This window comes from Solea senegalensis, linkage group LG6 (assembly GCF_019176455.1).
Source record: "Solea senegalensis isolate Sse05_10M linkage group LG6, IFAPA_SoseM_1, whole genome shotgun sequence".
Lineage (NCBI taxonomy): Eukaryota > Metazoa > Chordata > Actinopteri > Pleuronectiformes > Soleidae > Solea > Solea senegalensis.
Window position 1 is genome coordinate 13,922,005 of NC_058026.1, and position 13,584 is coordinate 13,935,588.

At 43.1% G+C, this 13,584-nt stretch overlaps 1 protein-coding gene across 8 annotated transcripts in view; it reads left to right on the top strand.

The window, feature by feature from the left end:
* klhl5 (kelch-like family member 5) overlaps positions 1–13,584 on the top strand; it is a 39,234-nt gene that overhangs the window by 14,156 nt on the left and 11,494 nt on the right. For 2 of the 8 annotated variants that reach the window (XM_044029198.1, XM_044029197.1), the window contains exons 2-6: positions 6,924–7,022; positions 7,613–7,801; positions 11,367–11,503; positions 11,603–11,799; positions 12,781–12,993. In XM_044029198.1, the coding sequence (XP_043885133.1) occupies positions 6,952–7,022; positions 7,613–7,801; positions 11,367–11,503; positions 11,603–11,799; positions 12,781–12,993 (807 nt within the window). In that variant the 5' untranslated portion in view covers positions 6,924–6,951. Of the gene's footprint in view, positions 1–2,862; positions 3,841–6,923; positions 7,023–7,612; positions 7,802–11,366; positions 11,504–11,602; positions 11,800–12,780; positions 12,994–13,584 lie in introns of those variants that run through there. The other 6 variants (XM_044029200.1, XM_044029199.1, XM_044029194.1 and 3 more) reach the window with 5 other exon arrangements.

The window sequence follows — 13,584 nt, forward strand, 5'->3', positions numbered from 1 at the left end:
CCGAGGTTAAATCAGCCATATTCATCTGCTTCCTTCATTGTATTTATTTATGGGGGAAAATTAGTGTGAGCTTGGTTTTTGGTCTGCTGAGCCAATTTATGAGTTACACATCTCCCATTTGTGCAATTTATAAACTGACCTTAGCTGTTTGACATATTGATTCTTGCCAGAGTGTGGCCCTTTGAAGCATCCCTCTCCTTCTGTTGGTGGGCTTCCATCCAGAACACACTGTGTTCCAGTTCCATGGCTCTGCTACATCCTGTGGTTGTCCCAGGGTTATGCTGCGGAAGGTCTGCTGCTGGTCTACTGGATTCTCTGGGCATCTGGATGGGATGGCTCCCACAGGACCAGCTCCCACTGATCATTATTGTCTATGAATAGCTGCTGCATTGCAGATGGAGCATATAGAGGGGGGAGAAGTACAGGTAGATGGGAGAGGAGCAATGGTCTGTGGGAAGGAGTTGGTGCGAAAGAGCTTAAGAATAAGGTGTGTGTCAGTTTCCATGTGTCTGTGTATGTTCGTTTGTGTGAGTGACGGTGGCAGGGACAGGAAAATTTCATTTTCAAGGACAGTCAGGTCCCTCGCTGTGGTGATTCAAACAGATCTGCACATCCTCTTATTGCAGCCAGGCTTTTAAATAAAGTGTGATTGTTGGAGAGAGAGAGAGAGAGAGAGAGAGAGAGAGAGACGTGGAGAGAAGGCAGGGAACAGGCGCAGTAGAAATGAGGATGATAAAGAGGAAGTGTCCTTCGCCTCATTAAATTTCAGAGTCTTTGAGGAACATGTAATGATTGCTGTACCCTCACAAATGTCCATGTTCACTCACTCACACACATTGACTCAGACAAGGTTTTTTGTTTTTAGGACATACTGTAGCATTGATTTATAATCATTGTGTCTAAACCTAATCGTTCTTATCTGCTGTGCTCTGACCCTAACCATTACCTTAAAAGGGATAGTTAGGTTTTGTGAGCTGTGGTTGTATGAGATATTGACATACTATTATTGTCAGTGCTGGCTTTGCCATCATCTCTGAGAACCAGCCTAAGACACGGGAGGCGTGTCCTCACTGAAAACATGGCTGCTGGCAGGGGAACACGGAAAGCCAGGTTTTAACAGCTATGTCTGCTCAACTCTATGATATCATGAACAAATGTTTGCCACGCACACCACACACATGATGCAAAATCAGTAGTTTTACATCACAGAGTTGCTGATCCACTGCTTTCTCCATCACTAAGTTCAAATTTGATACCTTGTGACTTCAGTTTTTCAAGTCCTTTTGTTCAGACTTACCTCAGTGACACAACCTTGCCCATACTCTGCCAAGGCAGCAGGAGACCAGCCTCCCATGTCCCAGCAAGTTAAAACCACAGATTGTCTCTATGGACATTGGTGTAGGACAGTGAGTAGTTTCCACATTTCAGTTTTCAGCTGAAAATGCTTTCTAATCAAAAGAACATATTCTTAGGATGTTGTAAATTTTAATTGATGCTGATTAAATTAGGCAAGCCAAGTGGCTAAAAACCTGTTTTCCTCCTGTCCTTGCTGAGTGATTGGCCAGTGTCTCAGGCTGGTTCTCAGAAATGGTGGCAAAATCAGTGCAGATATAATAAATAATATAGAATATAGTGTGTCAATATCTCAAACAATCAGCGGTGTGTACAGGGGAGGTCAGGTGATGCACACTAAAGTACCCTCTAGAGTGCTAAAAACATGAGGAAGTGCCCAACTGGCTGCCATTCATTTGTGGCCTCTAAAGCAAAATATACATAAAAAAAAAATGATTGTTCCTAAAGGAGTGATTTCTAGTGGAGGGAAGTGATGCAGTGCCCTATAAGATGCCCTTGCAACTCCATTTCCATTTCCTTCCAATCAAAAAGGAGGCTGTTATGAAGATTCCTCCTGTCCCTACATGACAGTGTCCCAAAGGGTTCCTGGGAGGAAATGATATTCAGTGGTGTATAGAAAATGCTCAGCTCTGTGATAGAAAGTGATGCTGTGATGTAAAGGATGTCCAAGTACAGGTATACACAGGTGTGTGCTAATGTGGTAAATTATACGCTAATGGCCCACTGGTGTGCAAATGGCTGCGTATGCCTCTGCAAACAACCACATGTTAAGAAACCTGAACTATCCCATTACCAATGAAAAAAGCCTTAACTTCTGGTGACTTTTGTTGATGTTATTATTCTGCGTTTGTTGAACAGAAATTATGAAACATTATTTGTATGCTGCGTCCTTCATCTGAAAACGATCTCTGTCGAGCAATACAATCACACCTGACTGGCAGAGCGTGTTTGTTTACAGCAGTTGGAATAAATGATTCTTAATCCTGCACTGACTGCTGAACAGCCAGGATTTGAACAGTAGAATTCATTTCTAAAACATTTTCTGGGTGCTTATTTGTACTTTCATTCATACTCCAACCATGGGGTGATGGTAGCTCAGCTCTTTTAAATTGAAGGTTGTGGGCTTGATTCCCAGCTTTGTTAGTCTACATGCCAATGTGTCCTTGGGCAAGACACTCAAACCCATGTTGCTGTGCCGGCAGCATGTGAATGGGTATGAAGGATGAGTGACAGAAAAAAATGTGCTGCACATAGATGTGTTGTATGAAAGTTTGAGAGAATGGGTGAAGCACAAAAATGTAGCGTAAAGCCGCTTTTAATGGTCATCAAGTCTAGAAAAGCACTATATACAGACCATTTACCATTTTTTGCAGCCTTCCCTAATGTCCCTGGGCAACAACATCATCAAAGCACTGCTATACAGTGAAACACAGATCGGCCTACTCAACATTGTGTGAACTCATTTGACAATGGTTTGGATATATTGACATTTTTATTTTTAATATTGCTTATAAAATAAACTGTAAACTGTGTTGGCTGAATAGTGATGATGATGATTTTTAAGCGCCAGACAAAATGCCTGTGGTCGGTCTGCATTGCATTATTTGGCAGGACTGTGACATGATTTCGTCTTAGTGGAAAATGTTAGTGGTCTGGTTTGTGCATAAAAAGAAGTATTTGGCGCTGGCGCTGGCGCTAAAACTCATGCTTCGAGTCCCTAATCACTTCCTCCCTCTCCTCCCTCTCATCTCCCCATATACTCCGCTGAGTTCCGTTTACTCCCTCTAGTCGCAGTTACCGGGCGTGCGGTTGCCAGGAGAGACACGCCATCAGTTGAGCGTACCTCTTTAACGGCAGAGCGGCACGAGCTCTACCCCGCCATTTCCTCCTATCGAACCCTGGAATGTCGAGTGGCGGCTCGGGCTCTTCCTCGCGGAAGGAGTTCGACGTGAAGCAGATCCTCCGGATCCGATGGCGGTGGTTTGGTCACCCCGCGGTCCCTCCGCCTCACTCCCCGCCGCTCGGAGACTACCTCTCTGGAAGGAGACCGGACGTCAGCTCCGGAGACAGACCATCAGTTAGCTGCGGTAGCAACTCGAATTCAGCGGGCGTGAGCCCCAGCTCGGGGGGTCACAGCGGTCTGGTGGCCAGCGGCAGCGCTGGGTCTAACCTGTGTAACGGCAGCAATAGAAAGTTTGCAGAACCAGCGGGGAGTCGCGGCGGTTCAGGAGGAGCGGCAGTTGGAGCGACGGGGAGCTCCTGTCCCCGCTCCTTCAGCCAGCCAGAGTGTAGGAGCGCTGCCGCGGCGGTGTCGTGGGTCTCCCCGCCGTCACACCGTCGCTCTCGCCCGTTTAAGTGCATGGAACCCTCCGGCGATGCTCCGCTGGTGCCCGAGCCCTCTGCTCATGTAGCGGTAGAAGAGGCGGCGGCAGCGGGGGGCGCCGAAGAGAACAACAACCACCCGGACACAGACTCCAGCTCCTGCAGGTAAGAGGGAGGATGTCCAGGTGATTTAATTAATATGTTTAGACTTTTAGTCAAAACTTCCCCGTAAAATCTCTACAGGGTCATTAAAAGCTACACATTACTGATAAGCATAAGAACACACCTACAAACCTTTAGAATGGTTGTGCAAATACTGGTTTTAAGTTGTTGGTCAAATCATTTCCATATATTTTTTTGGGATTTTGTAAATTTTAGCAGAGCCTTTGATTACTCACTCACTCACCCACTCATCTTCTACTGCCAGTTGACATGGGGAAAAAGGCAGGGTACACACTGGACAGGTCGCCAGTCCATCACAGGGACACATAGACAAACAACCATCCACTCTCGCACTCGTACAGTATGGTCAATTTAGAGTGTCCAATTTGCCTAATCCCCAAATCTGCACGTTTTTTGACTGGGAGGAAACCATAGAACCCAGAGAAAACACACTCACATGAGGAGAACATGCAAACTCCATGCCACTTTGATTACTCCATGGCATTATCCAAGGCGAATAAATTAAAGATCATAAAAATGTGCTCACTTCTGTATAAAGAAAATGTGAATGGTTGGATTTACCAAGTGAGAGGAAGTTCAGACAGTGCATGCAGTAGTTGTAGGGTCACTGATTAGAGACGGGCAGAAGGAAACATGGGTACCTCTGGGACAGCATGCGATCCACTGATTTCTCCTCTCAACCTCTTAATGACTTGACCAACCCGACTCTGTGAGAACACAAACATAAATGGAACGCTCTTGTGAATATGGGATGTTCAGAGTTAAATTAATAATATGACTCTTGGGCAGAGCTGCACATGCAGCTACACATTGCACTTGACATTTATATTGTTTCAACAATCCTTTATGCTCTGTATGTTTGTGCAGTGCTTGATGGAGTGTGTTACATTGGCATGGTCATCCAGTAGTAGACGTGCAAAGGGGTTTAAGTAACGGTTAATAACTCGGGCAACATAACTCCTTTTTAAGCGCATTTAATGTTTTTATTATGATGCAGCAGTAAATGTGAGGAAATAAAGAAGGAAATGCAAGTGTGTGTTTGTGTGTTTCCTATTCTGGCTTAATGATGCACCTGAATGCCTCCTATTCTGTTTTCCCCAAGACACACCTCAGAAAATGTAAACGATTCATAGGATACGCACACACACTCACTTTAAAATGGCTTTCATTGGACACAAATGCAGACAGGATTTGTCGGTGTATTATAATGCAAGATTCTATGTCGTTGTGCTCCTCTCACAGAAAACGACATCTGTTTAATAGTAACACACACGTACGCACCAGCCTCATTAGCACAAGCAAAGTCGAAATCATGATGATTATCGGAGCGTGAACATATTTTGAGCATGTATTGTACAGACCCATGTATACAGCTATGTCCTTGCACATGTTATGGTTGCCATACCAACACAGAGGTTGGTTTCTGCAGCATGTGCAGCTCTGTGCATGTAAGTTGTGTGATTTATGTGTGTATGACGCTATTTATCCTCTCCCTCTGAGAGCTCCTGTGCACAGTATAACACTCCCAAGAACACGGGTGGCAGAATCCCAAATGGGATCATGGGAAGGGATGCATGCTGAATTCCAGAGAGACTGAAGCCCTGGTGTGGCTTTGCTTATCTCCTACATTCTCTCTTTTACTTTCTCATCTCACCTGAACTGACCCTCTCTATTTTATTTTCCAATGCTTCTTTCATTAATTTCCCTCGTCTTTGAAAGCAAAAGCGATGTTTGTCACAGAGGCTGTAACATGCAATCACACATATAATGTGCATCGTTGTGTATTAGCCATTTGCCTGAGATTCATTTGCGGTAGCCGTTTGTCCAGGGGATAGTTAATCACAAGCAAGTGTGTGTTCAATATGAGTGTGGTTGAGAGAGGCACTGACTGACAATTGTTTGAATGTCCTGGTCTGGTTCAGGGGTTTAAAAATTTGGCTGCATGGTGTCGATTCACCCCAGACTCACTCTCCTCTCTCTTTCCCCTGTCTCATTTTCTCCTTCTCTGTCCATGTTGAGTGTCTGTCGGGCCTAATTAAAAAGAGTTGAAGGCAGCATGCTCCCCACACACACACACTCACACGCACACACTTCAAAGAAAGCCATATCTTCTGGCTGTATTTAGCCACACTATTAGTCTACATGCATGCGCACAAACACACAGGAAAGCAAGCCAAAATGCTTCCTTGGAGGATAATAATAGGATGGAGGAGAGATAGAGAGAGCTGAGGCAAAGATGGATGTTGGGACAACATGAGGAGGTTGACTGAAGTAAATGATCAATGGCATTAGTTTTAAGATTGAACTGAGGAAAAGAGATACATTTAGGGGAGCAGAGGAAATATTATTCATGTAGTAGCAGATCAGCTACAGCAAACACAACTTGCAACTTTTAGTAATAATGACCGACCTTGCATCCAAATTCGAGTCAACTGCACAAATCACAAATTTAATTTTCAACTTAATATGGACTCTTAAGTTGATTCACCACATTACTGTTGTTGTCGAAGTATGCACGCATCCAGCAGACGTGGTCCAGAATTACTCATTTGGAGTTGTCTCTGGCCTCCACATGTTGGTCCAGGATGTGCTCTCCTTCTTTGCTCTGTTTTTGATCTCTACCAAGTCCCAGATGTTTTGCTGTTAAATGTTCTAATAGTTTTGGTATTCTGTTTGATGCTGGAAACAGCAAAGTGGACTGTGTTTTAAATCCTTTTTCATTTTTAAGTCTTTGATTCTTTGTCAAGTGACCTCTTTTACAATTACATTATCCCACATGAAATATTAATAATGGCAAAACTGAATGATCATAGAAGGAAATTCCCCAGGAAAATAAACATATAAGAGAGGAGGTCTTCTATTACAGAAAGTTATGCAATAAATGACATGCTATTGCAGAGAAGACACTTTTATGAACAGTAGCTTTACAACAACATGGACTATTACAATGACAGTATTTTTTTTTTTTTAAATTGTACAAAAAAATGCCAACTGGAAAAGGGTATTTCTGTTCAGCTGTTGGGTTGAAGTGATATTTTCCTTCCTTTTATATCTTTGTGCTGCAGAGCCAGTCATGCTGCTTCTGCCATAAAAATGGAAGTAACTACTCGTAAATTAAATGCTGGTTTGGGAACCATGATGGCTGATGATTCACAGGGTAGTAGGTATATTTCAGTGCTTATCTTTGATGAACACACATGCACACACCAATTATTCCCTCTGTTACATACTCTCACCTCATTGGCTCAGAGAAGAAGAATAAGTCATAACAGCCTTGGGCTTCAACACTTTCACCAGTGAATAACAAATGTTGAAGCCATCTTGGCCCCAAACTGCTTTTTCTCCTGTTGTTGGTATATACACAAAGAAGCTGGTTGCTTTGGGGAAAAGAGTAAATTACTGCTCATACAATGGGCTGAGCTCCCACAGCTATTTAATTGGCAGCTTTTATTTTAAGTGGTCTAAATTTATCTGGCCATTCACTCCTAGTAATTGAACCATTAAGGAGCAGTTGTGTGCTTCTGGTAACATACTGTAACCATGTTAAAGAAAAGAAGACGCGAACAAATACGAGTGAGGGAATGGTACAAAGTTACGAAGACATGCAACAGCTGATGTAACTCTCCACACGTCTACCCCATTGTCTTACATGAAAACCAGAACCTTTCCTGTACACATGTACAGAAGTCTTCTGTCTCTACCTTTTGTGACTCTGAATGTCTTTACATGTGTGCGTCTCTCTGTGTTAATGCAGGACATCTAACAGCAGTGCCACACTCTCTTCATGCGTGTCGATGGAACCGTGTGCATGTCCAGAGGACTGTATGTTTACAGCCATGTCCCACGCTGACATCACCTTCCGCAAGATGGAGAGCTACCTGAGGAGCAGACAGCTGTGTGATGTCGTACTGGTGGCTGGAGAAAGGCGGATACCTGCACACAGGTAGGACCAAAGAGATTTTAGACGTTGCTGGCCTCTTCCTCCTTTTTGGACACTCCAAGAAACATACAGAGAGCTTCAAAATAAAATACTGCAACGTCTGGACACACACAAACTTTATTCACAATGCCACATACTATACTGTGCAGAAATAGTACTGTTTGGGAAAGAACATTCACAGGAGCACCACGACCACAGTCATGCTCATGAAAGTCCCCTTTTATTTTTGTAGTCTCTTTGTATCACATGTTGTCAAGTCAGCCTTTGAATCATGCGTCAAACACACACACACACACACGTGCCTGTCATCCACCTCAGAGGCCCCTCTCTACACTGCTCTGTGGTTGATGCTCCCTGGGCATGTGGCCACTGGTGCAGCGGCAGGGTCCAACTGCAGCAGGAGGAAACAGAAACGCGGCCCTTCACCAGCAGAAAGAGTCCCTTTTCTCTCACTGACTTCCTCTTCTGCCTCATTTGATTTAGTCCTCCAGGCACAGATGGTGACAAACAAAAGACTCGGCTGTTTGAGAAGCCTAATGGTGGATGTAGATGTGTGTGCTGTCATTTGAAGTTGTATGTGTGTTTGCCAGACAGTAAGAGGGTGGTAGAAAGACATCTTTGTTTGAAAGTGTATGTTTGGTTTGCAGTTGATTTATTGTATGTGTAGGATTGAAGTGCTTTTCTGGGAACTGAACATACAGCCCGTTTACTCTCCTCTCTCCGTCTTACATATACACAAATAAATGCATCGTACGTGCTGAATTGGCCACTTGTATTGTGCATAGCTGCTCTTAATGTTCTTGCACATTTGGGGGCTCTAACCTGTATGACTACATCATCTTGAAAATCAGTTCTTCTACCCCATTTTGTGCACCACTAAAACCACTACCTTCCAAAACGTAAGTTAATGTTATTCCAGAGACCTACTAAATCTGCTTCCGTGGCCTGTATAGACTCATCTGTGTTTTGAAGACAAATAATCTATGTCTAGTCTAACCCTATAAAGACGAGTTCAATCCACAGCAAAATCTCAGAGGGACCAGTGGAAAAGTGTTTTCGTTTTTTTGCTTTCGTCATGGTCCACTAAACCAAAATGGGTTAATTTCTACAACCTGACTGAGGCTGGAGAATTGAAAACACCCACTACAACCAGTACCCTCTGTTGTGGTGGATGTTTTTGATCACGACTGCCAGAGGTATTCAGTAAACAAAACCCAACCCTTTTAGATTCATCCTTTGGTAATCCATTGATTTCATGTCGCGATTTTTTGGTCTGGACCAAAGAGCTTAGTGGCAGATTGCATTTTTGCATTTTTGCAATGTCCTGCAGCTCGGAAATACTGTGAAGCAAGTTCCTGCCACAGTCCCTCTAGTTGTTGTTCCCCACTATGTTTTTCCATTAGTGTATCTCTGAACACATTCACACTCAGATACAGTGTTCAATTTCCAGCTCTTTTCCTCCTTTCCTGAGTCTAACTCATCTGTTTCCTGCTCTCATCACCCCAGCATTCTGTCTGCTCTCTGCTATTTCCATTACAGCGCGACACACTGCCTGCCATGTCTCTGTCTTCACCACACTGCATTTGTGTTTGTGTGTAAATAACCCATTGCTCTTGTATGCTCTTTGATTTGCTCACAGCAGCACATCTTTGACATCTGTGTCTTTAAAATGGACTCACACCGATTTCCATTCATTTGGACAGTCTACATTTGAACAAAGCATTATTCCTAAACTTAACCATAACCAGTTAATGCATAACCCTAACCTTAACCTAATCACAATTCCTGACAATTGGGAAATGAGGGTATGCCTCATTCGGACCAAGTTTTGGTCTGTACTGGTATTGGTTCTGACAAGGTCTGTGTTTATGCCAGAAACGGTCCTAAAGAGGTTACATATATTAGTATGTACCCACACACACATTCATAGACACTGCTCATCTATGCTTCAGGGTATCTGTCAAGGTCCCAGTGACACACTCAGTAATGGAATTATACACATGTACATCAGGATAACAAAAGAAATACTGAACTAATGTGACTTATGTCCAGACCTACAGTAATGTGCAAAAGTGTTAGGTGTTGAGGAAAAAAGAGGAAAACACTGAGGATCATAGTGTTTGGCATTTTCTAAATCAATAAAAACAATTAGAATTTATATTTGTGAAAGCAGGCAGCTCATGGCCCAGTGGAAAGGGTTGCCGATTTGAATCCCACCAGGTCGAGGGCTGGGCTGCTTCTGACCTGTTTTGTTTATTTTGTTCAATATTCATTTACAAAGAGCTAGGAATGAAAAATACTGCACATTCTTTATTAAACAGTGAATTTCTAGTACCCTTTTCAATACTAATAGATGTCTGTGTGTGATTAATTTGTTTATTGACTTGAAATGTTAATGTATTTTTGCAGTGGGGGGGAATTAAGTAAATGTCCTGTTAGGAGTGACCTTATGATTATACTTTGCTGTCCTTCATCTGCCTTTCTTTCCATTGGTCTTCCTTCTCGCACTCGCCTACAGATCTACCTCTAGATTTTTCATTGACCTTGCATCAAACATATTCCTCTCCCTTTCTTTTTCGACCTCAGCTGGTGAGACCGACGATGCAAATTGAATAATCTCTATTTGGACTGAAGGGACTGGCATTTCTTTTTTCCCTTTTGTTCATGCATGCCAGGACTTGACTTGCATGAGGTTGTCTCTTCATTTATATTGGCTTTTTGAGAGGATATGTGAGTTATTTGAAAAGATAAGTGCAATTTCTCAAGATAACAAGCCATGTGTAAGGAAAAAAGGGAAAGGAAGGAAGGGAAATTAAAGTTAATGCACTGCTGTTTGATTTTGTAGCAGTTAAATGTCTGAGGCTCTTGGTGTATACAAACATCTGGAGATGCCTCAGGCTCATGCAAAGCTTTTGTTTGCATAGATTTATTCCACAGACCTCTAGATTTCTAAAGAGAGAGCAATATAAGTGGTGAGAGTCCCGCTCTGAGCAGGGAAGTAAGGTGCATAGCTGCAATTAGAAATGTTAATCATTTCTACACTACATGTAGGATTGTACATGAACTGTGGAAATACATACAGTTCTTTTGCTTCCCGTTTTCCTGCTCTCTTGTCAGTGCTCCTGTCTTGTCAGTGCATGGTGAGTGACTGTGGAAGGCAATGCTGCTACAATATTTGAACCTTTCGTCCTGCAATGTTTCACCTTGCCCTTCAGCAGATTGTATTTGAATCTGAAAGCTTTGAATTTAAACTTATGCTACTCAGATTTGTGTGATACAACATCTGCTGTAATGAATGTTTGGGCTAGTCATAGTAGAAAAACTTTAGTCATGCTGCCATAGACTTTGACATCAGACCTTAGACGTGTTCAGCCACATAGAGTATTACATTGTAAGAGGGGATGTATTTTGTGTGTCACGTCATGTCCAGGCCGTCCCTTCTGCTTCTGCTCTGAATCTTCTCTCTGTCAGTCCAGACTTGTCTTGTCAGCAAGGTCAGCATCCTCTGTTACTCCATTACAGCTGTCCATCCTCTCTGACTAATGGCTGACACTCTCTCCTCTAACAGACTGGTCCTCTCATCAGTATCCGACTACTTTGCGGCCATGTTCACCAGTGATGTGCGGGAAGCCAAGCAGGATGAGGTGAAGATGGAAGGAGTTGACCCTGAAGCATTGTGGGTCCTGGTGCAGTATGCATATACAGGTACACACATACGCAGCAGCCTTATTTTTAATGATGTGATGTGAATTTAATGAAAATAAAAATTGAAAGAAACCTCTTCTCCCTCCCTCTCTTGTTCAGGACGTCTTGAGTTGAAGGAGGACACCATTGAGTCCCTGCTGTCAGCCTCTTGCCTGCTGCAGTTGTCACCAGTGGTTCAGGCTTGCTGCTCTTTCCTCATGAAGCAGCTCCACCCCTCCAACTGTCTGGGCATCCGCTCCTACGCTGATGCTCAGGGCTGCCATGACCTGCACAAGGCTGCTCACGCCTACACCATGGTGTGTGCACAATCGGTCTATAGCTTTACCTCCAACACTTGTTGAGTGTTGGAGGTAATTTTCTTTGAGAGATTAAGGTTTGAAAATGATGATGTAGAATGAAGATAACAAAGTTAAATCTAAGAATATTATTCAGGTTTTCTTTCACCACTATTTGTCACTTTTCCTACTTTTTTCTCCTATTCACAATGCACCATGTAACATCATTGCCACAATGGCTGTTTTCAGCAAAAGGTTGCTATGGTGACAGTGATATATCTCTTTTATTGAGTTAATTATTCTTTCTCTTCTCTTGCTCTCCTATTTTTTCGTGGCATTTTCTTCACCCAGCCTCCATCTGTGTGTCTGCCTCTGTCAATGTCACTGTCCCTCTCTTTCTTTCCCTCTAAGTAGATTATTGTTCAACTTTAGTCTGTGGTAATTATGTTGTGGAAGTGGATTTATCTTGGTTTGCGTTCACTTTTACAGACTTGTTAAAACTCAAGTCCAAAAACATGCAGAGGGGAATTGGACAATGTGAGAGTGAATGGTTGTGAATGTTGTCTCTATGTATTGGCCCTGTGATGGACTGGCGACCTGTACAGGGTGTGCCCTGACTTTCACCCTATGTTAGCTGGGATTTGCACCAGTGGTCCTGTGACCGTCATGTGGAGGATAAAGTAAAGTGGTGGACGATGGATGGACAGATGAATGGTAAAGAGTATCATCTATTTATTTTGGGAGTAGGCTGCATTTTTTTTTCTCCAGTTCCTGTCATCCATCTCTCTCTGACCTAATTTCCTTTGTTTTTTTTTTCTTTGACTCCATCCAACCCTTGATTGCTTTCTCCACTCAAAGACTAATTTATTTCCACTTCTCATTCTCCTCTTTTATTGTGCAAGGAATTATTTATTGATCCCCTCTCTTTCGAAACGAATCTGTAATTACATCTTACTCTTGTAGTGACATTGTCTGTTGTTTTATTGTCTGTCTGTCCACCAGGATCACTTTTTAGACGTGGTGGGAGGACAGGAGTTTCTGCTGCTCCCGGTGGAGGAGATGGAGAGGCTGCTCACTTCAGATGACATCCACGTTCCAGACGAGGAAACAGTGGTGACCTCTTTGCTCACGTGGGTCCGTCATGACTCTGCCACTCGGCAACGCCACCTACCTTTGCTACTCGCTCACATCCGACTGCCACTGCTTCAGCCACAGGTGAGAACTGTCAAGAAGGACCAGATTATAAACAACTAAAAAAATGAAAACACCACTTCCCTTGCAATGAAAAAATGCAACAAACAACACAGAAATCAACCTTGGTAGACCACTGGTTCTCCATTCAAGAAGAATATCTGTGTGAATATATTACTTAACCCTGACAGACTGTTTCATATTAAGAGCATGGTCTACTCTCAAGTTTATTATTTGTTTGGTTTAAGGGATGTGCAGAAATACTCTGTGCGAGTCTTACAAAGGGAAGACTTGTCAAAGTTGTTCATGTCTTCACATCTGCTTCACATGAGCAAGAAATTGTCCGTTTCCCACATGATGATCAGCTGGTTGTTTTTCATTGTCACATTTGTCCCGTACTCTTTCCGTCACCAGTTTGTCTCTCACACTGTCTCAGTATCCTCATTAGGCGATTAGAGGAGCTGTAGTCATTACATCAACTGTAGATCACAACTATTACTCTGTCAGGTGTGTACATTAGGTGAGTTTTTTTGTGTGCATCTGAGAGTGTGTAAGCATGTCACCCCACACTCTTCCTCCTCCTCTCTCCTCTCTCCTCTAACTAGCAAGTGTAGC